This window comes from Podarcis bocagei (genome assembly GCF_964188305.1).
Source record: "Podarcis bocagei genome assembly, chromosome: 5".
Classification (NCBI taxonomy): domain Eukaryota; kingdom Metazoa; phylum Chordata; class Lepidosauria; order Squamata; family Lacertidae; genus Podarcis; species Podarcis bocagei.
The window spans coordinates 33,850,813-33,877,476 of NC_138129.1; the positions used below are offsets into that span (position 1 = coordinate 33,850,813).

At 46.7% G+C, this 26,664-nt stretch overlaps 1 protein-coding gene and 1 long non-coding RNA gene across 4 annotated transcripts in view; one reads left to right on the plus strand and one right to left on the minus strand.

Annotated features, from left to right (window-relative positions):
• Positions 1-6,962: 6,962 nt before the first annotated feature.
• Positions 6,963-21,828, minus strand: LOC308587304. 2 transcript variants are annotated; one of them, XR_014008309.1, is made up of 3 exons: positions 19,108-21,828; positions 17,550-17,817; positions 6,963-7,554 (listed from the first exon to the last, which is right to left on the minus strand). It is a non-coding gene; the product is annotated as an uncharacterized lncRNA (long non-coding RNA). The 2 variants fall into 2 exon arrangements; XR_014008310.1 differs by lacking the exon at positions 6,963-7,554 and adding an exon at positions 15,399-16,661.
• Positions 21,829-21,944: 116 nt separating this feature from the next.
• The window catches only part of DENND2D (DENN domain containing 2D), a 33,603-nt gene continuing 28,883 nt past the window's right edge, over positions 21,945-26,664 (plus strand). The window contains exon 1 of one of the 2 annotated variants that reach the window (XM_081194743.1): positions 21,945-22,148. In XM_081194743.1, the coding sequence (XP_081050869.1) occupies positions 22,085-22,148 (64 nt within the window). In that variant the 5' untranslated portion in view covers positions 21,945-22,084. The remainder of the gene's footprint in view (positions 22,149-26,664) is intronic. The other variant, XM_081194742.1, reaches the window with a different exon arrangement.

The following is a 26,664-nucleotide window of genomic DNA, read 5'->3' on the forward strand; positions in this document are numbered from 1 at the left end:
TGAGTTAAGAAGCAGCCAGCAACTTTCTGTAGCTTGAGAAAGCAGTTGATAGAGATTTTAAAGGTCAAAGGGTTCAAGGCTGGATTTTCTGAAAGAATAAATCTTCATGTTGCTAAGTTTTTTCTTAAATGCATTTCGGACCTGCCTCAGTGCTTGGCAATTGTCTGTGGTTAAATTTAACATGGATTTATTTGCTTAATGTATGCAGATAGTAGTTTAGATGGTCAAGGTGGTAATTTTGGTATGTCCTGGGGGGGCAGATATTAAATATCTTAAGGTGTCGGCGCAAATAGCTCACCGTGGATAAACATGAGAGCCCTGTGAGACATGTAGCACATCTCTTTGCCCTGAGCAGAACAAAAATAAGGCAAAAGAATTGTGATAATGGTGTCAGAACATGGCAGCCAGGCATCATCGTATCATAGGTCAAACTATTAAACCCCAAATATTAAGATACTTCATTTCAGAAGATGTGAGAACGTGCTACTGTGCTTCACTTCAGAGAAAATAAAAGGAAGCACAGCTCAGCTTTCAAGAAATTTGGGATGGAGCTAGATAGCTCAGTTGGTTAGAGCATGGTGCTGATAATGCCAAGGTTGCAGGTTCAATTCCCGTGGGATAACTGCATATTCCTGTTTTGCAAGGGGTTGAACTAGAACTAGATGATACTCAGGATCCCTTCCAACTCTACAATTCTTTGACTCCATGATTCTATGAATTCACCTACGTCATACCCAAGATAGACATACTGAACTCAATGGACTCATAACCAACTTTAGCAGTGCCTTTTTTCTAGAAAAATGGTCTAGTGCGCATAGTGAAGTACCCTTCTTTGCCAACTGGCTGCAGCTGATGCTGGGTGGGCCGCGCTTCCAGCTGGGCTCAGTGTGGAGTGAGCGCCCTCTGAGTGCCCAAAACTGGGCTGGCCACTGCTGGAAAACATCACCTTCCACCTCTGTGCCATCCATGATGGCTTCAAGGAAGCCAGAGTCCTCTTGTTGGTGCCTGGCTGCCACGGACCTGGCCCATCTCCTGCCTGCTGATCTCTCTCACCTGGCTGAGTGGCATCCGCAGGCACAGTGGCAGCCTGGCAGCTTCCTGCAGCTATGCCACCACAGGACAAGGAAGAGGAGGAAGTGACGTGCCAAGGGGCCCGCTTCCATGGGCGCAGGAGAAAAGGCACACCCTCTTCACATACTTTAGTAGCCAAGATTTGGTGAGTACCACCAGGAAAAAAAGGACAGAACTTAAGTAAATTTATTTCAGTGGGTCTGCTCTTGAGTATGACCAGACACAGACCTTAATATTCAGTCTGCAAATGTGAAAAGTCACCCATACTCTTATCAGACCGCCCTCTTTTTAGTTATCCGATTTCCACAGGCCATGTCACCTGCAAAGAATCAAAGGGCATTTTTTGCTTCAGGCCTCCCCCTTGACCATTTAACCCTTGCCATCTCGTTCTCCCATTAATGACAAAAAGAACTATACACAATCTGAAAAGATCAGGAGGAAAGTTCACGAATGCTGCCTGCAAATGCTACCGAGGGGAAGGCAAAAGCCAATGCTGTTTCATATGTCTCTAGGCTTGGAGAATTAGCATTTCCAGACTTGCTGTCATCATGACATTCAGAGCAGGCTTAGTCACATTCTCTCGGATACCCAGCAGGTGGACCAATAAACAGAGAAGCTTCTCATTATATGTATGGCACACAATTGCATACTTACCTCACTCGTGAACAATGATGGCAGGTGTGAGGCTGGGCAGTGTGACAGGGCCCATCATTCAGGAAATTGTCATTGCAGGAAGACAGCACATTCTGGTCTGTTCTTAGCATTAGTTTGTTTGGGGGATGGTTGTTTATTATTATTCATTTTATTAAGAACATAATTAATACTGTAGTTCAGCTGAGAGGGTAACATCTTAAGCAAATTTATTTTCATTGAGTTCAATGGGATTATATTTCTAAATCTTACTGGATTGTGGAAATGAGGGTATTCCTTGAGACAAAAATAATTACATTGACCAATGTTCATGTAACTGGCTCTCCCAATAACAGTTTAGTTTATTATTATTATTTTTAATAATTTTATTGAGTTTTTTTGAATAATAGACCAAGGTGAGTTTATGCACTGTTGCACACAACATGTACCTATTACAAAAGACAAAATGTAACATAAAATGGAATGCCAGCAATTCATAATAATAGTTAAGTTTATTACATTTTTATATTACTTCAGGGTCCTGAATTATAAAAAAAAATAAAATACACAGTAAATTCAATAAAAGCAAATGTCAAATACTAAAAGAGTTCATCCGAAGTAAAAGTAATCTAAAAGTACAAAATATCCATACCCCCACTTCCACACAGAATGCACACCAGTAGCAACCAAAAGCCCAACTAAGAGTGCTGTTCAAATGCCCAGGGGAATAAAAAATATTTGCCTGGGGATGAGAGCATTCCATAGTCAGGGACATTAATTTTTCGCCTGTGCCAACACCTGCCTCGAAATACAGGGACAGTTTAACTAGAAAGTATTCCCACGGAAATAAGTTTGCAAAACTGAGAAACCAGTTCCATTATATAGTGATAAAGATAACTGAGCAGTCATTAAAGACTTCTTCATTTTATCTGTATGCCACTTTTCCATAGTTAAAAAAACCATGCTCAAGGTGGCTTACAACATGAACAACTTACGTAATTACGAACATAATGAAAGTAGTCATAAAGAATGAATAAAACGTCAAAAAGTACACAACCAAATTGAACAATTTTCATATGAATCATTGTAGCCTTATGAGGCTTTGCCCTCGGGTGGGAAAAATATTGCGCCTGGGAAAGGGAAGTGGGAGTCAACAGACACTCAAGGAATAGTTTCGGAGAAAAGGCTTTTATTTCTACCATCCATGAACTGGTAAAAGGAGCAAGTGTGATAGTCCACAAAAAGCATGCACGAAGTTCACAATCATGTGCACAAGCATATATACCCCTTTCCAGTTCCCTCCTCCTTTCTCCTCCTTCCAGAGTCCTGCCCCATGAGTTCCTCTGAGCATGAACAGAAAGCTGTCTTGGGACTATTGGACTCTTCCCAGGAAAGGGGGAATGAGAAGCCGAGGGGGGGGGGTCGAGGAGCCCTGGTGGTTCAGCATGTCCAAGATGTTGCAACCGAATGAGATAAGATTCGTTTCTCAGGCCTGAGTATTCTTGGCAATGACAGAGCCTATTCATTAGCCTTTAAAAGTAACATTTTGCCTTTTGCCACAGCATCTTGTGAGAAAAGCAGAGAAGAGCAGAGAAAAGCTGTTTTGGATTTTTTAGAAGACAAAAGGAGTTTTGGACAGTTTTGAGGCCTGGTGTGATTATGGAAGCCTGGGGTGATTTCAGACAGGATTTGGGTATTCTGTCCCTTCATCATAATATCTAAAATAAAGATACAAAATACCAGCAACAGCAAAAAAAAACCACCCAACAAAAAACCCTAAACAATCCCTCAGCTTGGATTTCCTCCCTTAGTTATAGCACAGCATATTCTTTTGTAGATAGAAACCACTTTATTCAGCACATGCTGCTGCTAAAGTTTATTTTATCTGATTGATTCCTTCACTGAAGTTCAAATATAGCAGTTGTGAATTGCAATGCAAACATTTTATATTTGGTCTGTTATGCTGAGTAGGTAGATAGGAGCTATCACCTTAAATACCCAGAGGTGGTGAAGAAAGATGCAGGTATTACATGTTCTACACCAGAGGTAAGCAGACATCAGGTTTCCAATATTTACTTTGCTTCCCCCCCCCCCTTTACTATATTCCCAAAGTCCACCAACTGCAGCCAGGATCACAATCGTGGTTTGGGTAATGCCCATGGAATTAAACAAGCAGGATGCCTTTGAGCATATGTTCAGCACAGGAATTTGCGTTCAATACCAGAATAGAGCACACAGTAATTCCATACATGAAACTACTCTGGCTTTTTCCTTGCGCTTTCTTCATTAGAAAGGCCTAATTTAGAAAGAAAATGCCTTTTGCTGTGGCTTAAAAAACAAACAATCGGTATGTGTGTGTCCCAAATCCTTGATGATCTACTACAAGTCGTCTAGAAATTAGCAAACCCTGATCTATCTTCTGCCTACCCCTGCCATGTCCGGTCTTTTCCTTGACCACCTCAGTTGCTTTGAGTGGGTTTGAAATTTCACGTGTATTGAAAATTCAGAATGTGCCTACTGAAATAGAAAAATATGCTGAACTCTTATGAGCCACACCTAAGAATTAGGGCTGATTCCTTTCCCTGTACATGCAAGTATATTCTGAGTAAGGTAATGCATGGAATCATGTTCTAGGGAAGAGCTGGATGTACCACATGCAAATATGTTTTTCTTCTTAGGGAATGGGTAAGTGAAATGTCTCTTGGGATCCTGTTTCTACTATACATGCTTTGAAAATGGCACCTAAGTGTTTTCTTAGCATGGAAGTCATCTTTGGAGATTTCCATGTATTGGGTGTTGATAGCAACCATCCATCCTTGCTTCTCTGTTGCAGAGGCTGCCTCACTCCTATGAACCGCACAATCCGAGACAGCAGCTGGGAACTGTAATAAGGGTCTGACGCATGGAAGTGCTGCCAAGCAACCAAATTTTGTTTTTTTGGATTCACATCCAGACATACAACCTGAGTAACAGGTCAAATTTGTATTCCTGTGCTCTGTGTCAGATGTACTATTAAATTGATTGACGGACTGAAGGCATCACTTTCTGTTTATATAAAGAAGTTAATGCAAATCCTTGGCTTGTTTCTGATCTCTGTTTCAGGGTGTAGGTGAATGAAAATGATACTTGCTGACATCTGAGGACACTCAACAAGACACCCAGGTATCAGTACTAACATGTGAGAGGCAGTGTATTCAAAAATAGTCTTTTTATAAGGTAGAGAGAGAGACCACAGCTCTGGTCACTTGCCGAACTCATTGGTGAAACGCAACTCTAAAGGGTATTGAAAGAGCATATTCTTGCTCTGCTGAGACCAGACACTCCTTTTAAAGCATGTGGGAGAGGAAGGCTCTGCGGTTGTTAAAGCAGGGAATTGCTTTAGCAGTACCCATCAGAGCAGGGCAGGCAAATCTGCGACCCTCCAGATGTTGTTGGACTACAGTTCCCATCATCCCTGGCCATCAGCCATGCTGACTGGGACTGATGGGAGTTGAACAACTTCTGGAGGTCCGCATTAGGTAAAAGGTAAAGAGACCCCTGACCATTAGGTCCAGTTGCGGACAACTCTGGGGTTGCAGAGTTCATCTCGCTTTATTGGCTGAGGGAGCCGGCATGCAGCTTCCGGGTCATGTGGCCAGCATGACTAAGCTGCTTCTGGTGAACCAGAGCAGCGCACGGAAACACCGTTTACCTTCCCACCGGAGCGGTACCTACCAAAATACGGTATTTATCTACTTGCACTTTGATGTGCTTTCGAACTGCTAGGTTGGCAGGAGCAGGGACCGAGCAACGGGAGCTCACCCCGTCGCGGCGATTCAAACCGCCGACCTTCTGATCAGCAAGCCCTAGGCTCTGTGGTTTAACCCACAGCGCCACCCGCGTCCCTCTACTTCTGCATTACTCTTGTCTTTTTGCTGAAGAGGAAGGCTGGGACAGGTGTTGTGTGCATGTATGGAGTGTGGGTGAGAGAGACAGAATGGTTTGGGGACTGTTTCTGTGACTACAGTGCCTGAGGCCTTTCTGTGTTCACTTTAGGAGGAAGTTTCTCCATTCTGGGATTTCAGATATTTCCATTGTGCTTGTAGATTAACTAATCCTGAATTTCATCTTTCCATCTTCAAATATCTCCATGTTGTTAATGAGAAAATGTCCCACTTTCAGTAGTGACAGTAGAAGTGAACAATGACTGCTTCAGCAGAGCATTCATTTGTAAGGGAAACGGCTGCCTTTGTATGGACCCATCATATCCATATCTTGCGCGATAACCAGCTTCATATAACCACAGTGGCGTAGCGTGGGTTGTTAGCACCCGGGGCAAGGCAAGTAATTTGCGCCCCCTAACCCGTGGAGCGCGGCCCCCCAGATGTTGCGCCCGGTGTGGCCGGCCCAGCCTGCACCCCCCACGCTACGCCACTGTAGCACAGAACACCATCCCTAATCCTGCAACTGCAAAAAGTTCTGCAACACAGCACAACAGACCGTGCAAAAGGATTGTTGTTGATGCTTTTATTAAAAAAATGTAAACAACAGCCATCTTTATTTACACTATGAGCTGTCTGAGATGGGTAAAACCAATCCCAAAGGGCCCTTACAAACAGTAGATTATGCTACATTTTCCTTGTTTAAATCCACAATGTTTTGGTTTTTTTAAATGCACTCTACCTCCCCACCCTTATACCCTTTCCACCCAAGACGTACACCTGATGCCTTTGTCACACATTACATGCACCCAACCCCTTCCCTGCAGTCAGCTAGATTTCCCTCGCAATAAACGTGGGTGGGTAGGTACCGGAGAAGGGAAACCTGAAAAGAGGAAGTGGCTGCTTTCCTGCATTCTGCCTCAGGGTCTTACTGCCCACCCTGCTCTGTTTCGTTGCTGTGTTTGCTCAAACGGAACAAAGAGCAGGGAAAGCCCCTCCCCTCCAGGCAGAGAGAGAGAGAGAGAGAGAGAGAGAGAGAGAGAGAGAGAGAGAGAGAGGCGCCCTCCACGAGTTGTCGAGCTTGGGCAACGGCTGCGCGGCCGACGGTAAGGCGCCGGCTCCCCAAGCTGCAGCGCTTGGCCAGGCGCTGCGCTTGCATGCCTGGCCGCGCCCAGCTTGCCTCAGTGCAGCGGAAAACAGAAGCAGTGGCGGAGACGACAACCCCCCACCCCAACCAAGCCTCGATTGCTTGTCCCTTCCCTCTGGACTCGCGCCCCCCCAGGTGTTGCGCCCGGTGCGGCTGGCACCCCTGGCACCCCCCACGCTACGCCACTGTATAACCAGTATGCCTGAGTTAATTAATGCATGAAGGGGTTAATGCTATAGAGTAAGCTGCCCTGCCAGGCTTAGCTAGGTCACATAAGGAGTACTTAACATGACAAAGGGAAAACTAAATAGGGGTGTGCATTCTTGTAATATGATGCCATCTGGGCTTCATTCTGAAAACATCCAAGCATGCTTCTGTGTGAATCACTAAGCCCTAAAACATTAAAATACTCTCAAACATGAAGCTGACATTGCTGGATCAGAATTGATAGTATGACTAAGGCTTGCATGTATATAAAAAGGCACAGACCGATGTTCTTCCTATTTCTTGGCATGACATATAAGACAGAATTGATCTTATGCATACAACCTTTAGTTCATGTAATGTGAAAAACAGAAGAAAAGTCAAGCACTAAAATACATTTTAAAAGAAAAAACCTATTCACTTATACATGACCTTCAAAAAGCCAGCACAAAGAAATACATTACAATGTTTCCAAAATACATAATTTCTTCAAGCGCGCATCCTCTCCATTTTGTCCTTCATTTAGGCAACTCTCAGTGTGTGCATATTGGAGTTATCTAGAAGAATCACTTGCTGACAGACCTAAAAGGAAGGGGAGCATTTCTAAATTGAGATCTCTATCCCTGTCATGTACGCAAAACAATGCTGAACCAAAAACAAAATCAGTGACTTTTTCTTGGCTGGGAATTTTCAAGATAACGGACTAGGCAGCGAATTTCAAGAAACTTCAAGAACCAACACTTAGTCTTGACACATTTGCTGAGGAGAATAGGAGAGGTACACTTAGATTTCAGAACAGGGCTAAGTTGTAGAGAAGTCTTCTGAATGAAACTATTTATTTATTTTGTATAACACAACTGTTCTCTGACAACTTCACAATTTAAAGAAAATAAAAATAGAATCAACAGTGCTAAAATAGAATCAAATACTGTATGTAAAAGCAACATTAGGACAAACTTAATTTTACAAGCGGAATAAAACCACACAACAGCATAAAACCAAGGTGCAGAAGTTAGGAAGCCCTAAGAAAAGCCCGAGAGAAGAGAAGAATCTTCAGTTGCTGTTGGAGATTCTAGGCAAGGGTCTCCGAGGGGAGCATTTCATCACCATAGTACCGCCCCCAGAAAGGCCCTCTCTACTTCTTCTATATTATAAACCACTGCGATGATGTGGGGTTCGCAAGACATGTCAACCAGATGTGAAGGATCACCCATGTTTCAAAAAACCAAGTTCTGTAATGATCTGTGCATTTTTCCTCCTGGTCTTGCAGATCCAGAACTCTTCTGTGCCCAGGACTAATATTAAAAGTAATATATCCACTGTGGCAGCTTTCTTTGCATTGAAAAGCAAGGTGTTTTCCCCCTCCATTTGGGGAGATAGACCTTGAGCGACCTTGAACTGCTGACCCTCCAAGTGAAACCCAACCTACCACAGGTCATAGTGCTCTCATGCAAGAGCACTATATGCTCCCCGTGTTTATTGGTGACGGTGATGGGTGCCATTGGAATTTCCACCTTGGGCTCCCAAGCTCCTTGCACCAGCATTAGAGTGGAAACCTCCAGCTTAACCCATAACAGATGGGCAGGAGATATTGAAGGATGCAGTTCCTTTTACTCATTAACAGCCCAGCTAAGGAGGAAGAAAGGTTGCTAGGGGGTGCAGATCTCACAGAGTCTATAAATGATCTAGGACTCTGCCAAGGAGAATCTTGGCAGGAATGTGAGGGATGAGTTTCACTTCATGGCCTATAAAGCCCTTTGAGATCCTCTGGGGTGAGAACTGCTGGAATGCACAGGATTCAAGTTATCACCCAGCCTGTAAATCTTTGGGATCCCAAGGGAAATGGGGTGCTATATAGCTTGGGAGGTTAGTCCATAAACCCTTTTAAGTATCTGGCTGGGAGTGGAAGTGCCTTGCTGCGTGAGGTTTACTTTAAATTTTCACAGCTTGTGAGGCCCCGAAGGATCTAGCAAAAGGGCACTTGACTTCCCAGACAGACAGTGGGTGTCTCATGGGGAAATTTAAGGCTAAGCTTTCCAGTTAATATTTTCATGCTGGTCATTATTTGCCTGCATATTAGCAGTTCAGTTTGTTATTTCTCCTTGGTATAGGCAGTGAATCTCTAACTCTCCCAGACTTTCCAGTTGCTGATATATATGTGGAATACTTCACAGACTCATAAAACATGAAAGCACAAAACTGAGTTTATTGGAAACTGTCTTTAGTATTTATTTTGTTATTATTGATTATAATAATTTATTAACTCGTTAGAAAGATGTATAAACTGCTGAAATCACAAACAAAAACGAGTAAGATAGTTCTAAGAAAAAGAAGGAAACATTCAATATTGCTCACAAGTGAACACGTTTTGAAAAAGCCTTTTAACAACAAAAGGTTTTAGCATCTCACCAAATGTATACGACGCTGTCATCTAAATATACTGTAAAAACATATTAAGCAGTTATAACCAGACGTCAAGTAACCACTGTGGAAGGATGTATTCTTAATTGCCTGCATAGGCCTGGTGGAATAAACAAGTTTCCAGCAGCTATTTAAAAGTTGGCACAGAGCGTGTCCGCTGAATCTCTCATTGACAAAGCACTCCACAGGACTGAGCTGATGTTTCTTGTTGTCAAATGAGCCTCACCAACTCATAGAATAACCGACACTCCTACAGATGACCTTAATGATCGAGCGGGGCTTTAAGGGTTCTTAGCATCCTGTTTGGAGGCCAGGGCTGGCCCACCCATGAGGCAAGCTGAGGCAGCCACCTCAGGTGGCAGGATCCACAGGGCTGCAGATCCAGCCTCCACAGAATGCATCATGCCCCACCATTGTGTTCCTACGGTGGCCGGTCAGATTCTTATGGGAAGCTACAAGCAATAGTACTCAAAAGCTTCTGATACTGGAGATGACATATAGCCAGTCTGAATAGCCACAGATAGCCTTGTCCTCCCTGAATTTGTCTAATACTGATTTAAAGCCATATAAATTGGTGGCTATTACCTTTATGACTTAGTAGTTTTAATAATAATAATCTCTGGTGCTATCGCTACCCCATCCTCATCTGCTCTGTGGGTAGGGAGCTCAAAGAACTTGCAATGTACACATGTATCTTATCCCTGCACTGAAGGGTCTCTCTCACAGTATCCTCTCCAGCAGGGCTAATTTTGTCTGACGTGTGAGTTTGTAGGATGCTGTGTGGTTTTTGAACCTACCAGTGAAATGCACAAATTCGTCAATAATAATAATAATAATAAATTTTATTTATATCCCGCCCTCCCCAGCCAAAGCCGGGCTCAGGGCGGCTAACAACAATCAAATAATCAGTCAAATAATCACACGATCTAAAAATATTTCATTATAAAAATTAATTAAATCAAATTGATGGCAACCAATTAGGCAGAATTATGTGTAGGTTGCCAGAGGAGGGAGTCAGGCTGCGCCCTGACCAAAGGCCTGGCGGAACAACTCTGTCTTGCAGGCCCTGCGGAAAGATGTCAGGTCCCGCAGGGCCCTAGTCTCTTTTGACAGAGCATTCCACCAGTTTGGAGCTGCAGCCGAGAAGGCCCTGGCTCTAGTTGAGGCCAGCCTAACCTCTCTGAGGCCTGGGACCTTGAGGATGTTATTATTTGCAGACCGTAGGTTTCTCTGTGGGGCATACCAGGAGAGGCGGTCCCGTAGGTACGAGGGTCCTAGGCCGTATAGGGCTTTAAAGGTTAAAACCAGCACCTTAAACCTGATCCTGTACTCCACCGGGAGCCAGTGCAGCTGGTATAATACCGGATGAATGTGCTCTCGCAGCGAAGACCCCATAAGGAGTCTCGCCGCGGCATTCTGCACCCGCTGGAGTTTCTGGGTCAGTCTCAAGGGCAGCCCCACGTAGAGCGAGTTACAATAATCCAGTCTGGAGGTGACCGTCGCATGGATCACAGTGGCTAGGTCAGGACGAGAGAGATAAGGGGCCAACTGCTTAGCTTGGCGGAGATGAAAAAATGCCGCCTTTGTTATAGCTGTAATCTGCGACTCCATAGAGAGGGAGGTATCGAAGATTACACCCAAACTCTTAACGGCCGGTGCTGGCACTAATTGCACCCCCGCAAGAGATGGGAGTTGCCCCCTCGATCCCATATCGTCCCGCCCCAGCCAGAGGACCTCTGTCTTCGAAGGATTTAACTTCAACCGGCTCCCACGTAACCATCCAGCCACAGCTTCCAGACATCTGGTCAGTGTGTCTGGGGCCGAGTCAGGATGGCCATCCATCAACAGATAGAGTTGGGTGTCATCAGCATACTGATGGCAACCCAGCCCAAAACTCCGGACAAGCTGGGCGAGGGGGCGCATAAAGATGTTAAAAAGCATCGGGGAGAGAATTGCACCCTGAGGCACTCCACACACCAAGGAGTGGCGTGATGACAATTCCCCCCCAAGCGCCACCCTCTGTCCCCGACCAGAGAGAAACGAGCGCAGCCATTGAAGGACTGTGCCCTGGATCCCCACGTCGGCAAGGCGGTGGTCCAGGAGTTCGTGATCGACCATGTCAAAGGCTGCTGACAGATCTAGAAGAATCAGCAGCCCTGACCCGCCTCGATCCAGCTGCCTGCGGAGATCATCTGTTAGGGCGACCAGAGCCGTCTCGGTCCCATGACCAGCGCGGAAGCCGGACTGGAATGGGTCCAGAGCAGATGTTTCATCCAGAAACCTACCAAGCTGTTCAGCAACCGCTCTCTCAATCACCTTACCCAGGAATGGAAGATTCGAGACCGGGCGGTAATTGGATAGATCTGAGGGATCTAATGATGTTTTCTTTAAGAGCGGACGCACCACCGCCTCCTTCAGTTCCCCTGGGAATATCCCGGTGCCAAGGGACAAATTGATGATATCCCCCAGGGGGCCCCGCACCTCGTCTGGACACGCTCTAATCAGCCATGACGGGCACGGGTCAAGAGGACAGGTGGTGGGCTTTCCAGCTTGGAGGAATCTGTCCACATCGGCTGGAGATATCCGGTCAAAGTGGTCCAATACTGGACCCGAGGACAGTCGAGGGGCCTCCAGTTCCTTTATTGTATCCAAATTGGCAGGGAGGTCATGGCGGAGCAACAGGACCTTCTCCGCAAAAAAGCTCGCAAATGCCTCACAGCTGTGTGTCAGATTGTTATTTAAATTTGGCTGTCCTTCAAGGGACGTTAAAGACCGGATTATACTAAATAATTGCGCCGGGCGAGAGCTAGCGGATGCAATGGAGGCCGAGAAGTAAGACTTCTTAGCAGCCTTCACTGCCATCTCATAGGTTTTCATAAAAACCCTATAAGATGTTCTTGAGGCTCCGTCACGGGCACCCCGCCATACTCGCTCTAGCCGTCTGAGGTCCCGCTTCATTTTCCGAAGCTCCTCGGTAAACCAGGGAGCCCGGTTTCTGCGGGGTCGCAGAGGGCGCTTAGGTGCGATCTCATCGATGGCTGCCAGGAGCTGGGTATTCCAGCCCTCAACAAGCTCAGTCAATGAGTCGCCAGGGGGAGCAAGGTCCCGCAAGGCTTGACGGAATCTATCCGGGTCCATCAGCCTCCGCGGGCGAGCCCAAATCGGCTCGCCACCTAAGCAGGGTGGGGGTGGAAAGTCAATCCTGGCTTTCAGAGCGTAGTGATCAGACCATGGCACCTTCATCGAAGGAGACATGATCACATCTATACCGGCGCCAAAGATCAAATCCAGCGTGTGGCCTGCTTGATGTGTGGGGCCCGAAACAAACTGGGAGAGCCCTAGTGTCGCCATGGAAGACACCAGGTCCAGAGCCTGTGAGGAGGGAGTGGCATCAGCGTGGAAGTTGAAGTCTCCCAATACCAATAGGTTAGGGAACTCCAAGGCCCAGCCGGCCACCGCCTCCAGCAGGCCTGACAGGGTGGCTGCTGGTGCGCTAGGTGGCCGGTACACCAGCCAGACAGCCAAGCTCTCCTCGGAGCCCCACACTAGGCCAACACATTCAATGCCGGGGATCGATGGCGATGGTAGAGCCCTGAAAGAACAATCTTCCCGGATTAATACTGCCACCCCTCCCCCCCGGCCCACAGTCCGTGACTGGTGGAGGACGGAGAAACCCGGGGGCGCCATCTCTCGTAAGGTAACAGTTACCCCTTCGCGCACCCAGGTCTCCGTCACACAAGCCAGGTCAACTCCCTGCGAGATAAAGAAATCTCGCAGGGTAGCAGTTTTGTTGCCTATAGACCTGGCATTGCACAACACCAGTGAAGGAGGTGAGTAATCCTTGCTCACCCTACCCTCGTCTCTCGGGATGGGGCGCAGATTGGAAGGGGTACGAGCATATCCATATCTCGATCCCCTTCGCCTATAACATCTGCCCCCACCGCCATACCTCCCTCGCCCCTCCACGGTCGCAATCCCAAGCCTCATACTAACCTCCATTTACAAATAGAAAACAAAACAACCAAAACAATTATGCCCAAACAAAACCAATCCCCGCCCCACTCAGTGTCCACCCCCCAAAACAAAACAAAATGGAACAAACAAAAATACATAAATAAAAACCACCATTCACGGTGGTACAACAAAGTAAACAATAAAAGCACCTTTAAAACACCTTAAAATATATAAAAACATCTTTAACATTTGCAGCAGATAATGAAATAATATAATATTATAAAAAACAACAACCCCCATTTAAGGTGCTGCAAATTAAAAGCAATTAAAACATTTAAAACTATTTTGTCCATTGCTGCCGGTAGCTGCTCTGTCCTCTAAACTGTGATGGTAGTGCAGGCCCCGCCCCCTGGGCCGGATGGAGTTGGCAGGAGAGGGAGCGGTCTTCCCAGCACTCACGAAGCAGCACCAGCAGTCGTGTCCCGGAGGCCTCTCCCTGGCCTCTTATGCTGTGGCAATGAGTGCAGGCCCCGCTCCCTAGGCCAGATGGAGTTGGCAGAAAGGGAGCGGTCCTCCCAACACTCACGCAAGCAGCAGCACCAGCAGTCGTGTCCCGGAGGCCTCTCCCTGGCCTCTTATGCTGTGGCAATGAGTGCAGGCCCCGCTCCCTAGGCCAGATGGAGTTGGCAGAAAGGGAGCGGTCCTCCCAACACTCACGCAAGCAGCAGCACCAGCAGTCGTGTCCCGGAGGCCTCTCCCTGGCCTCTTATGCTGTGGCAATGAGTGCAGGCCCCGCCCCTTAGGCCAGATGGAGTTGGCAGAAAGGGAGCGGTCCTCCCAACACTCACGCAAGCAGCAGCACCAGCAGTCTTGTCCCGGAGGCCTCTCCCAGACCTCTTATGCTGTGGCGATGAGTGCAGGCCCCGCCCCTTAGGCCAGATGGAGTTGGCAGAAAGGGAGCGGTCCTCCCAACACTCACGCAAGCAGCAGCACCAGCAGTCGTGTCCCGGAGGCCTCTCCCAGGCCTCTTATGCTGTGGCGATGAGTGCAGGCCCCGCCCCCTAGGCCAGATGGAGTTGGCAGAAAGGGAGCGGTCCTCCCAACACTCACGCAAGCAGCAGCACCAGCAGTCGTGTCCCGGAGGCCTCTCCCAGGCCTCTTATGCTGTGGCGATGAGTGCAGGCCCCGCTCCCTAGGCCAGATGGAGTTGGCAGAAAGGGAGCGGTCCTCCCAACACTCACGCAAGCAGCAGCACCAGCAGTCGTGTCCCGGAGGCCTCTCTCTGGCCTCTTATGCTGTGGCAATGAGTGCAGGCCCCGCTCCCTAGGCCAGATGGAGTTGGCAGAAAGGGAGCGGTCCTCCCAACACTCACGCAAGCAGCAGCACCAGCAGTCGTGTCCCGGAGGCCTCTCCCAGGCCTCTTATGCTGTGGCGATGAGTGCAGGCCCCGCCCCCTAGGCCAGATGGAGTTGGCAGAAAGGGAGCGGTCCTCCCAACACTCACGCAAGCAGCAGCACCAGCAGTCGTGTCCCGGAGGCCTCTCCCTGGCCTCTTATGCTGTGGCAATGAGTGCAGGCCCCGCTCCCTAGGCCAGATGGAGTTGGCAGAAAGGGAGCGGTCCTCCCAACACTCACGCAAGCAGCAGCACCAGCAGTCGTGTCCCGGAGGCCTCTCCCTGGCCTCTTATGCTGTGGCAATGAGTGCAGGCCCCGCTCCCTAGGCCAGATGGAGTTGGCAGAAAGGGAGCGGTCCTCCCAACACTCACGCAAGCAGCAGCACCAGCAGTCGTGTCCCGGAGGCCTCTCCCTGGCCTCTTATGCTGTGGCAATGAGTGCAGGCCCCGCTCCCTAGGCCAGATGGAGTTGGCAGAAAGGGAGCGGTCCTCCCAACACTCACGCAAGCAGCAGCACCAGCAGTCGTGTCCCGGAGGCCTCTCTCTGGCCTCTTATGCTGTGGCAATGAGTGCAGGCCCCGCTCCCTAGGCCAGATGGAGTTGGCAGAAAGGGAGCGGTCCTCCCAACACTCACGCAAGCAGCAGCACCACCAGGTCTGCAAAGTGAGAGCACGAAAGGAGAGTACACCCCCACCAAGATACCTGATACTGCAAACTCCAGAGTAAACTTAGCATGGCCTTTTGGAAAGTACTCCATGTGGCGAGGCACATAGTAAATTACTGCTTCAAATGCCAACAAATACTTAGGGATTATCAGAACTTATTAAACAAGACTTCCAAACTGATTGAGCAAGAAAGCTTCCAGCCTTAATTATCTCCTGGCAAACCTAAGCAATGGCCGCCACAGCCCCCTTATATTCCACTGGGAAGAGAGATGATTTATTGTAATCATTCTTCCAATGTGGAAATAGCTACACGTGAAAGAGAATTTCACAAAGTCATTGAGAACGCTGCAAGGTATTGAGGGATACTAGGATTTGTCATCACTGGGACAGACACAGCAGTCATTCATAACAAGCTCTCCAACAATGCCTAATGAGAAAGTACAGCTTCTGTTTTAGTTGCTTCTGTGTAATTGTGTATGTGTGTCAAGCTTACCTGTCAACTGAAGGCATTCTAAGGCCACCGTAGCCATGAAGTTAATTGTACAGGTGCAGTTAACATGCACATTTCTTGTCTTGTAAATTGCAGCTTAGGGGAAGCCTAAACAGTCTCAGGACAGGGGTGGTGTGTAAATAGAGGCTTTGCTGAAGTGGTTTTTGTTGGGATCATACCAGGGAGAGAGGCTGCATACACACCTATCCATTTGCAGCATAAAAATCTAGTTTTTCTCAATATGGAATAGTTTGTTCTCATCCTTAGCATGCTGATTTCAATCTGTATTGATTCTGTATCCTGCTATCCAAAAGGATGTATACGGCTACTTGATATGTATTTCAAAATCCTTCCTGATTAGGATATCCATGTCTTTTCCTCCTGCAAATGCCCCAGGTGAGTGAAGAAGGAAGTGGCGGTTGTGATCTTGGTGCATGTGAACTTCTATTTTGTAAACTGCTATTGTAAACTGTTTATTTCTACAATCAAGCAGTATGTAAATTTTATGAAATTAAATAAATAAGCATGTCCCTTCACATGTGGAGTAATGCTGAATTGATTTGCAATCAGCTCTTATTTTCAGAATGGAACCAGCTTCTCAAGAAGTGTTTTTCAGGGGCAGAAAGTATGCAATAAATCAGGACTGCACTACATAGAAAAAACAAGTACTCAGTCTCTAATATTTTGGAATAAAATGTCACATGTAAAAAAATCAGACCAACTCCTCATTCTCCATGAACCTGAGGCTGCTCAGGTTTCCTTTTGCCTGCTATTTACATAACAAAAAGCAAGCAAGCAATTAGTATCATGCCTAGTTTGGCCCTGAGAAACTGAATAGCTACTAGTATATTTCAGCTGGAAAAATCTGCATTTTGGGGAGGGGTGAGATACTGTGTGATAATAATACAAGCAAACAGCTGTTATGACATCTTAAGAGGGAAATGGCCTAATAATAATTGTCTACTAACCCCTTGTTTCCATTACATAAGCACACCAGTTTCTCTTTGTCAAATGTCAGAGTGATGTTGCTGTTGCTACAGAAATCTCCATTTGAATTGTATTTCATGTGGGGTACAGAAATGCTACTCGTGGTGGCTTTAGGTAGAAGAGTTTCGATTTGATATCCCGCTTTATCACTACCTGAAGCAGTCTCAAAGCAGCTAACAATCTCCTTTCCCTTCCTCCCCCACAACAAACACTCTGTGAGGTGAGTGGGGCTGAGAGACTTCAGAGAAGTGTGACTAGCCCAAGGTCACCCAGCAGCTGCATGTGGAGGAGCGGGGAAGCGAACCCGGTTCACCAGATTATGAGACTACTGCTCTTAACCACACCACACTGGCTCTCTGGTAGGAGGAAGAAGGGCAGCTAACAGATTCCTCATCAAGGTGAGACAGGCACTGGGGAATTAAACTCTTACCTTTTGCATGCTACATTTCAACTACACAAAAGCTTGAGGGTTCAATACACAAATACACACCTCCATCCTCTATCCAGGCACATAAGAGGCATCATCAGACTTTAAGGGCATTTATAGCCAAGCAAAAGCACTCAAGGATGTGGAGCAGGAGGAGTTAGAGCGGGGCCTGGGGAGAGGGAGAATAGTCTCTAGGAAGAGTCTCAAGGGCATTCAGCCCTCAGACTTGAGGTTCCTTACCTGTGTTGTACAACCTCTGGCAAGAGGGCCTCCACAACCTGCTCCATCAGCACTGCTTTCCTTACATTGCCAGATAATAAAAGTGCACAGGCACCACCTCAGGTATGAAGCTCTTCCAAAGGCAGTGTTTTGCTTCAGGATGGTCTGACACAGCAAGGAATCCCTTTGTGCTGTTCCTGCCAGGAGGGCGCCTGTTGAGGTATATGGACATTGGCTGATATGAAGTTTCTTTGTTGTTATCCTGACACCTAGTGGTAGGGAAAAAAATCTGCAAGAAATCAATTCACTAAGTTAACTTTCAGATCATGCCTGCTTACTGGATGTTCATCCTTATTTGTTTGCACAAAGGCTGCAGGGAGACAGGTTAGATGACATTGAGGTTAGCTGAATTAAGCATTTGTTCTGGTTTCTTTGTGGGAAGTTTATAGAATGTCATACCCCATACTTTTTAATGCATTCCCTTATCTTTTGCGGGGAGTGAGGAGGATGCTGGTGTGTTGCACAAGAGCACCAAACCTACTTTAATCAGTTCTGGCTGGGGGGGGGGGAGCCCTAAGAATAAATAGGTGCTGGCATTTGAGTACCTCTTGAGTTTGCGAGGCTAAATCCAAGAGTATAAACCTTCTTATGAAAAGTAACAGAAATAATTGACCAGCAACAAGCAAGTGGCAGATGAGCCACTACTAAATGCAAAATAACGTTGAACTGCTAATGTAACTGCAGTTCTAATCACACAATTTACTTAGGAGTTGCTGTGAATATCCCCAGAAATACTGACGTGACATATTGGAGCCAATAAAAAAAGCTGGGGATTATTAGGAAAAGTACAGAGACTGCTGTAGAGTGTATAATTAACAGTGCACACAATGAGACTTTAATTTATTTTGGCATTTATACTCCACTCCAGAGAGTTCAAGGTGGCATTCACAGTTTTCCCTCTCCCCATTTTATCTTGATAAAAGATTCCTGCACTGCAGGGTGTTGGGCTGGATAACCCTTCCAACTCTATGATTCTGTGATTAACCTTGTGAGGTAGGTTAGGCTGAAAGATAGTGACTGTCATCCAGTAAGCTTTATAACCCAGGGGAAATTGGTACAGTCTTCTCTCAGGTCCTGCGGCAGCACTGTAACCATTACACTACAGTGGTACCTCGGGTTACATACGCTTCAGGTTACAGACTCAGCTAACCCAGAAATATTACCTTGGGTTAAGAACTTTGCTTCAGGATGAGAACAGAAATTGTGTGGCGGCGGCGCAGCAGCAGCAGGAGGCCCCATTAGGTAAAGTGGTGCTTCAGGTTAAGAACAGTTTCAGGTTAAGAACAGACCTCCAGAACGAATTAAGTTCTTAACCCGAGGTATCACTGTACACTGGCTCTCAAATACAGTATAGCAGTACCCAGTATAATACGATAAAATGTATAGTGCAGAATGTATAGGAACAACCCAGGAAAAGCCAAGCACTTCTGCTGATTCACTGGGAGACGGAGCGAAGCACATCAACCATTGTTTCACTTTGGCTTTACAGTCTACAGTTTTAGCACTTAATAATAAGCACCTTAAATACTTATTGCGAGGTAAGTATAAGGGCATAGCCGGGTCCGTTCTTTAGTAGGGACCACTTTCCCTACTTTCTCTTTGGGCATCGTAGAATAACTATGACTGAGTATAATCGCTTTCCATCACATAGAACATTCCTTAATGTTCCATAGAGCGGGTGCCAGGGTGAGACCATGCATGCACTTTATGGGTGTGAACTTAATGGATGTCAGTTGATAAATTATAGTTTCAAGGACTTTGAGTGACCCCAAAGCATTCCCAACCTGCCACCTGTTATCTATTTACATAGTCTGAGAGCAAGTCATTTCGTCAGGGAGAATACAATGTTGACAGAAAATAATTACCCGGCTTCTGCTGATGGGCTCTAGAGAAAATGTCTCCCTTCTGATTGTTTCTTCTGAGAATCAACGGGGAAAGTGACCTTGCTGTATGTTCCGTTGCTTCTTTGGCTACCAGCCCAGTCAGCACAAGAAGCGTCCTATGAGGGGACCATTCTTCCTTTCACACTGTGGGTGGCTGTTATTGTCTCCCCAGAAAGAGAATTCAGGCCAAGTCTTCAAACTGAAAACTTCAGCTGTACTGCCCATACAAAGGGGGTCCTTTTCCTAGGGTAGCAGAGCGTAAGAAACGTTAACTCTGTTCATGAGACCAGTCCTATCATTAGGCTTAGTGAGTCAGTGGAATCAGGCAGCAGATTCTGGGGAGCAGCTAGCAGTAGTGAGGTAGTGGAGAACAGATCTGTGTATTGGTTGCCTGGGATGGTGCACTAAACTAGCTTGCTGCCCTCAGGTGTGGTGGAAGATGCTCACCCATCACCTGGGCTGAAGTAAGATTCAACTACCAGTCCGGTTGGCTTAGGTACATGCAATGGAGAGGGGCTGCCATCTTTTCTCTCAATTCGGGCAGCAAAATTACTCTGATTGGTGTCCTTGGACCAAACAGAATTAATTCAGATGCTTTCAACCAATCACATTGCAGCTGCCACAGTTCTGTTCTGAGAGAGGAGCTTGGCCAGCAGATTAAGGTAAAAAGGTAAAGGACCCCTGGACGGTTAAGTCCAGTCAAAGGCGACTATGGGGTTGTGGCGCTCATCTCACTTTCAGGCTGAGGGAGCCGGCGTTCGTCCACAGACAGCTTCCGGGTCATGTGGCCAGCATGACTAAACCGCTTCTGGCGCACGGAAAGGCCGTTTACCTTTCCGCTGCAGCGGTACCTATTTATCTACTTGCACTGGCGTGCTTTTAAACTGCTAGGTTGGCAGGAGCTGGGACAGAGCAATGGGAGCTCACCCCATTACGCGGATATGAACCTCCGACCTTCTGATTGGCAAGTCCAAGAGGCTCAGTGGTTTAGACCACAGCGCCACCCACTGGGAAGCACCAGTTAGATTGTGTTAATTTACTGGTTAAAAAGCATGGGAGGCAACTATGACAACAAGATAGTTTGGTTGATTTGCTGTGCTGAGAGAAACAGATTTCCTTCCTTGCTGCAGAAATAAACCCACCTTTTCTCTCATATGCTAGCAAATAGCCTTTTTCTTTCTCCACACCACCCCTTAACCTATTCTTTCCCTTTTTCAGCCCACAGCCTTGCTCTCTTTCCCATATACCCCTATGTGCACATCTGTGTCAAGTCTTCTCTCCCTATTTTAACTTCTGCCTGTCCTGCCCTCTGCCCCACAAGCCTCAGTGGACAGTCACCCTTGAACATTACTAATGCAAAGTCCACACTGGCTGGAACAAACCATAAGAGCATTTATCCACATGGCAAATTCAGTCTGTCTAAACCCAGCATTGTAAAGTTTCTTCATTCATTCAGATATATATGTTACATATGTGGCTCCCAGAATGGGAGATCTCATCCAAGAAGCAAATAATTACAACCAGATTAAAGAGAGTTCATTATAAAACCACAGCACCAAAACAGACAGAATACGTGGATTAAATATTAGACACAGCCCTTCTTTAATGCACCAGAATGCAACAAAACATATTACTCTCATTATCAGTGCGTAATTGGGCATATGACATAAGGCCTTGGCTGGACAAACAGATTTGCAGACTAATCCTATCCCAAATACATGTTTAAAAGACTATCTTCTTGTAAGAGACTGGAATCCTTTGGGAGTTTGCTCTGCTTTATTCTCCCTTAATTTACCAGTTTAACTCTGAAAGCAGCACTTTCATCTTTGGAAAATTAAGGGAGACACAATAAATTCTGACTGTCTATGAAACCCACATAAAATTGTGCATTTCAAGGGTTACGTTTTCCCAGTGTGTGCACATTGCACTTGCAGTTGGGAACTGAGAAACTTACTATTGTGTGTTTTCAGTAAGACTGATCTTTTCTTACCTTTTGTAGCTGTATTTTTACTGTATTATGTGTTTGTGTAGTATTAAGTATTTGTTTTCTGCTCCGCAGACTGTATTTATTTCATGCTTGTATTATTATTATTATTATTATTATTAAAAAAGTTTTGCAGAACCACCTTGCTCATAGTTTCTTCGCAAGCTTGCGAGTTATTAAGAAACTATGAACACCGTTGGAAAAACGGTTTAGAAATAATGCCAAGACGAGACAAGCGCCCCGTCTCCGGGCAGCAAAAGACACCCACGAGCGCGCGCGTACACGTCGCGTGGCTTTGGACTGCGCCCTTTGCCTACAGGAAGGCCCTGGCCGTCCAACTAACCAATCCGAGCAGGATCCACCCCACCTCTGCTCAGGTGCTCTCCCTGCGGCCTCCAGGGGATGCTGCTCCCTTGGCTGCTCCGCTCTCGTCCGCTGGGGAGCGACGGGGCGCCGCCTCCCTCTCCGCGCGGCACCGGCTCCTTGCGCGCCTCTCAGGTGTGCGGTGGCGCTGAAAGCGAAAGCGCGCCAGGCGGCGGCGGCGGAGGAGGCGCTGGGCAGAAGCTGAGCGCCCGCCGAAGAAGCAGAGGGCGGACCGGCCGCCTGGGGAGTGCGCGCGGCTGCGCGGCATGGCGGGGGAAAGCTTCGTGCGCTTCTTCCGAAACAGCCTGCGCCGGAGGTCGTCCAGGAGAGGTGAGCAGAGCCGCGGCGGCGCCCCTGCCCGGGCTTCCCCACCCGGCAACCCCTGTCCGGCCGCCCGCCCGTCAGCCTGGCGCCAGTTCCGGGTCTCCTCGGCGCCTGCCTCCCGCGCGCGTCTTTCGGAGGCAACAGGTCTCCCCGGTAGCAGAAAGCAAAGCGCGCGCCCGACCCCCCCCCGGGGTATCTGAGCCCGCGCCCGCGTATGAAATGAGGGGTGGGGGTCCATTGCCGCTGCCAGCCTGAACTTCGCCGCCAAAGCTTCCAGGAACAGGCCGAGCGAGGCCCGCCCCGGGGGGCAGCCCAGCCAGCGCTGTTCCCGGACGCCTGGAGAATCCCGGGCTGGCTCTCCGGGAGTCGGAAAGTCCCTACGCGTGCTTAGCTCTGGGGAGGGAGAGAGAAAGCGCCGTTGAAGCATACGCTGTGTGGGGAAATGGGTGTAACTACCATGGGCATTTCGGGAATGACCCCGGGAAAGAGTGGGAATCCCAAGGAAGGGCGATCCCTCGTTGGAGTGCTTTTTTAAACAGACAACACGGAAACGCACAGCTCCCTTATCGACGCATTTGCAGCGTGTTTTCTTTAAAGTCGTCGCTGCTGCTTTCAAGTGCGCGTAGGATTGCAGCCTCAGGCTCGTTTTCGCCGTCAAGGGGTGTAGACAAAATTATGTAAAATGGGCTAGTTGCTTCTTATTCCCCTGATGCTCATAATGGGGTATTAAAATAGGAGGCGGGTGTGTTTTTTAAGAGCACTACCATGCATGCTTGTGAGGACAGGAATCTAATTATATTTATAATTGGGAGTACCAGAGCAGATGGCTTTGGTTGTTCTGGGTTAATTAAAGCAGAGAACAAAAGCACAGCCTGCCAAGTTATCATTGCAAATGATTTTTAAAGGTAGCCTTTTTAGAATATATACTTCTGGAGTAAGTACTAACTAATGCAGATTAGTGGTTGTAATACAGAATACGAATAGAGGCTCTCTAAACTATGTGGTAAGGAGGAATGAATGGATCTGTTAATTCTGGTTTCCCAATCTTAAATTCTCCACCAATTAGCATTTTTTTAAAAAAAACCAAACAAAAAAAATTACCAGCATTTTAATGTAAATTTCTCTTAATACACACATTTTTGCAAAGCGCTTTCCTCTAATATAATGCTTTTGGGGTTTGGTATTTTCACAAATACATGGATTTTTATGCACACTTTACCCTAGACTGATGAGATAAACATTTGAGTACAGAATAAAGAAGAAAGTCAAAAACCACAAGGCCACAACTTTTGCTAAAGTTTATTGTGTGGCTGCAAGTTGGCCACTGTCGTTGATTTTTCCAGTTGTTGCATCCATTTTACAATTACACTGCCAGTACTCCAGTTTCATACTTGTAGTGGTTCTCAGAGGCCTGCTATTGACAATTACTTGGCTGGCAAACATTTTTGTGTGACAAGAGGAACAGAAACATACCTTCCCCGCCACCACACGAAAGATGTTTCATATGAAAATGTGCTTCATGAGAACCTCAAATCACACAGACTTCCAGTAAGGGAAGAAGGGGGGGGGGATTGCATCTTGCCCCCCTATGTTCAGTGCAGCTGCCAGGTTTATGCAAAGAGGACAGAACATAAGAGTCCTGCTGGATCTGGCCAGTGGCTCATCTGAGAGCCACTGTTAAGAGCGATAGACTTGTAATCTGGGGAACTGGGTTCGCTTCCCCGCTCCTCCACATGCAGCTGCTGGGTGACCTTGGGCCAGTCACACTTCTTTGAAGTCTCTCAGCCCCACTCACCTCACAGAGTGTTTGTTGTGGGGGAGGAAGGGAAAGGAGAATGTGAGCCGCTTTGAGACTCTTTCAGGTAGTGATAAAGCGAGATATCAAATCCAAACTCCTCTTCTTCTAGCCCAACATCCTGTTCTCACAGTGGCCAGCCAGATGCCTGGCATTACTATCTCCAACCATGGAAGCAGTGCAAAGCCACCATGGCTCGTAGCCATTGATAGCCTTACCCTTCATAAGTTTGTCTAAGCCTCTTTTAAAGCCAGTCAAGTTGGTGGCCATTTCTTCCTCCTACAGGAGCAAGTTCCATCATTTAAAAACAGGCAAGTCCCAATTTACGTTCCAAGGCACCACACATTTAAGTGTAATCACATACATTGGAAACACTATTGAAAAAAGCCTGAAAACCTTTGGCTGTACCGATAGTCTTGGATTCCGAGCCCCCTTCAGGTCAGCCAGCACATAGCCAATGGCCAGGGATGATGGGTGCTGTAATAAAACAATACCCGGAACAACACAGATTCCCCATGAATTGTTTGGGGTTTATATTGACATATTTGGCTGGAGAATAATATCTTCTGGATTGGAGCCAACTGAGTTCTACTTTTACTATTAAAAGTAATGGAAATAAGTTAAATTCAGTGGATCTACTCAGAGTAGACAAGCACGGGCTACAACCCTCTGTCTCCTTGAAGGAAAAAGATGATCACAGCCACATAAAAGATCACAGCTACAAACATTTTGCAGGAATAAAATGTCTGTCTTCCAAATTCAGCCACATGCTATGTGCAGAGCTCCATAAAAGCCTTAATGCATGTTTGCAAGCACTTGCAATCATACAGGTACACTCACTGAGAAGTCCATATTGACGGACAACTTGCCACCATGTCATGTATGAAACTATCTCATGCCTGTCCAGACACACCAACCTAGGGTAGCTGGGGGCAAGGGGGCTTAACTGCCACTCAATTTTATGTTCTCTTGTGGTCACAAAGACTCCTTCCCAATCTGCCCCAAGATTTCAAATGCTGTGTGTTAGGCTTATTTCTATAGGGATAAGGTACCGACTTGTCTAAATATCAGCTTAGAAACCAGCTTGGTAAACTCTCCCTGGCAGTTATGCTGGAAGAGAACAGTAACTCCATTCAGCAGCTGTTCCTTCTGCATACCCACATACATCCCATGCTCTATAATAGGCACTCATCACCTCATTATCTGCAGAGTCACCTGCCTAAGGCAAACACGGAAAGGGTTCTCCCTACATACCTTCTGCTTAGAGAGCTTCACCTTTGCTCCCCAGACTGCCGAATGCACCAATTGGAGCAAGCTGCTTTGCATCTCATGCCATCATAAATGGAGATGAATCCCTAATCCAGCCCTAACCAGATAGGCACTATGGAAATTGGGCGTGTTTTTACCTGCAGATTGGTTCCGTTTATTTTGGCCTCGTGGTGCAGATCCTTTCCATTCCAGGAAAGAGAACCATTCCATTATTAGGAAACTGTGTATAAATAAAGCATTTCTGAAGTTGTTTTGCAAAGGTGTGGTGAGCCCCAGTTGGTGGCTGCTAAATTCATGTAACACTCAAGTGAAGTGTTTTAGCACAGTGTGTAACTTGGCTCTAAACCAGCCAGGTTGTTGATGGGGCTGGTGTAGCAAGAAGCACCAGAAGCCCTCTGTTTGTATCAACCCCCCTCCCCCCAAAAAAACTTGCTGTGGAAAAGCCCAATGAATCTATATTGGAAAACAGCCAAACTTTCCCCACATTTTTGGTGGTTCAGGAACTGCAGAGACAAGAAAGCCTTGCAAACTTACCAAGGGAGGGTGGAGAGAAAACATTTCCTTTGTTGCAGTCTATTGCTCACAGTTACCTTATTACTGAAGCTAATGTTGGGGAGATGGCACGGTGGTGAAGCAGGTGTGATTGAGTTGCACCTAGTGGCACTGTTAGCGTAGGCACCCAGGGCACCTCAGCAGAACAGGAAGAAGGGTCTCAAAATGCAGCAGGGCAGGCTTATTACAAATGGGAGCAAGCAAAGCAATACACATTACCACCATAAAACGGTTAAGTCTAGAATTGTGCTAGTGATGACTCCCTACATAGAAGCGAAATAATTTGGATTTTTAAATTTTTATTTTGATCAGTAGAAGGTCCCCCAAAGGGGAATGTGTGTGACATTCATTTGCAATAAATGCACAGTAAAGGTACAGTTCAGGCAGGTCTTAAGAAGCAGGAATAACACTTTTAAGGGTGTAATCCTTAAAGGGGGGGCACCACAGAAATTTGTCATTGGTGGATTTACCCTGGACTAAATGGTGCAGCTGAACCAGGTTGCACAAAAAGGCTCCCACAATAAATGAAATAGATATAAACAATAAAAATAATAATGCAATTGTAATAATAGAGATTAATGATATACATTAATTCTGGGAATACAACAGAATCTGGTAACTGAGGGCACCAACATCTTTTAAGTGTTTAGGGCCTCTGAAGGTCTTAATCCAGCCTGTCTTTGAGCCAGTTACTTGTTCTCATAGGAGAACAATCCTGTCTCCACAGTCTAATACTAGCATTTAGTGGTCTCAGTGGGTGATTGCAACAAGCACAATTCCCCAGTGTGGAACAAAGGCCCGATTTGTTTTCCTCCTGTGCAAACAGCCGCCTATAAGTTTCTTGAACTTGCTGCTGTTTAGGCAGGTGGGGAAAAACCTGTTGTAGCAGCAGCCAAAATCAGATTC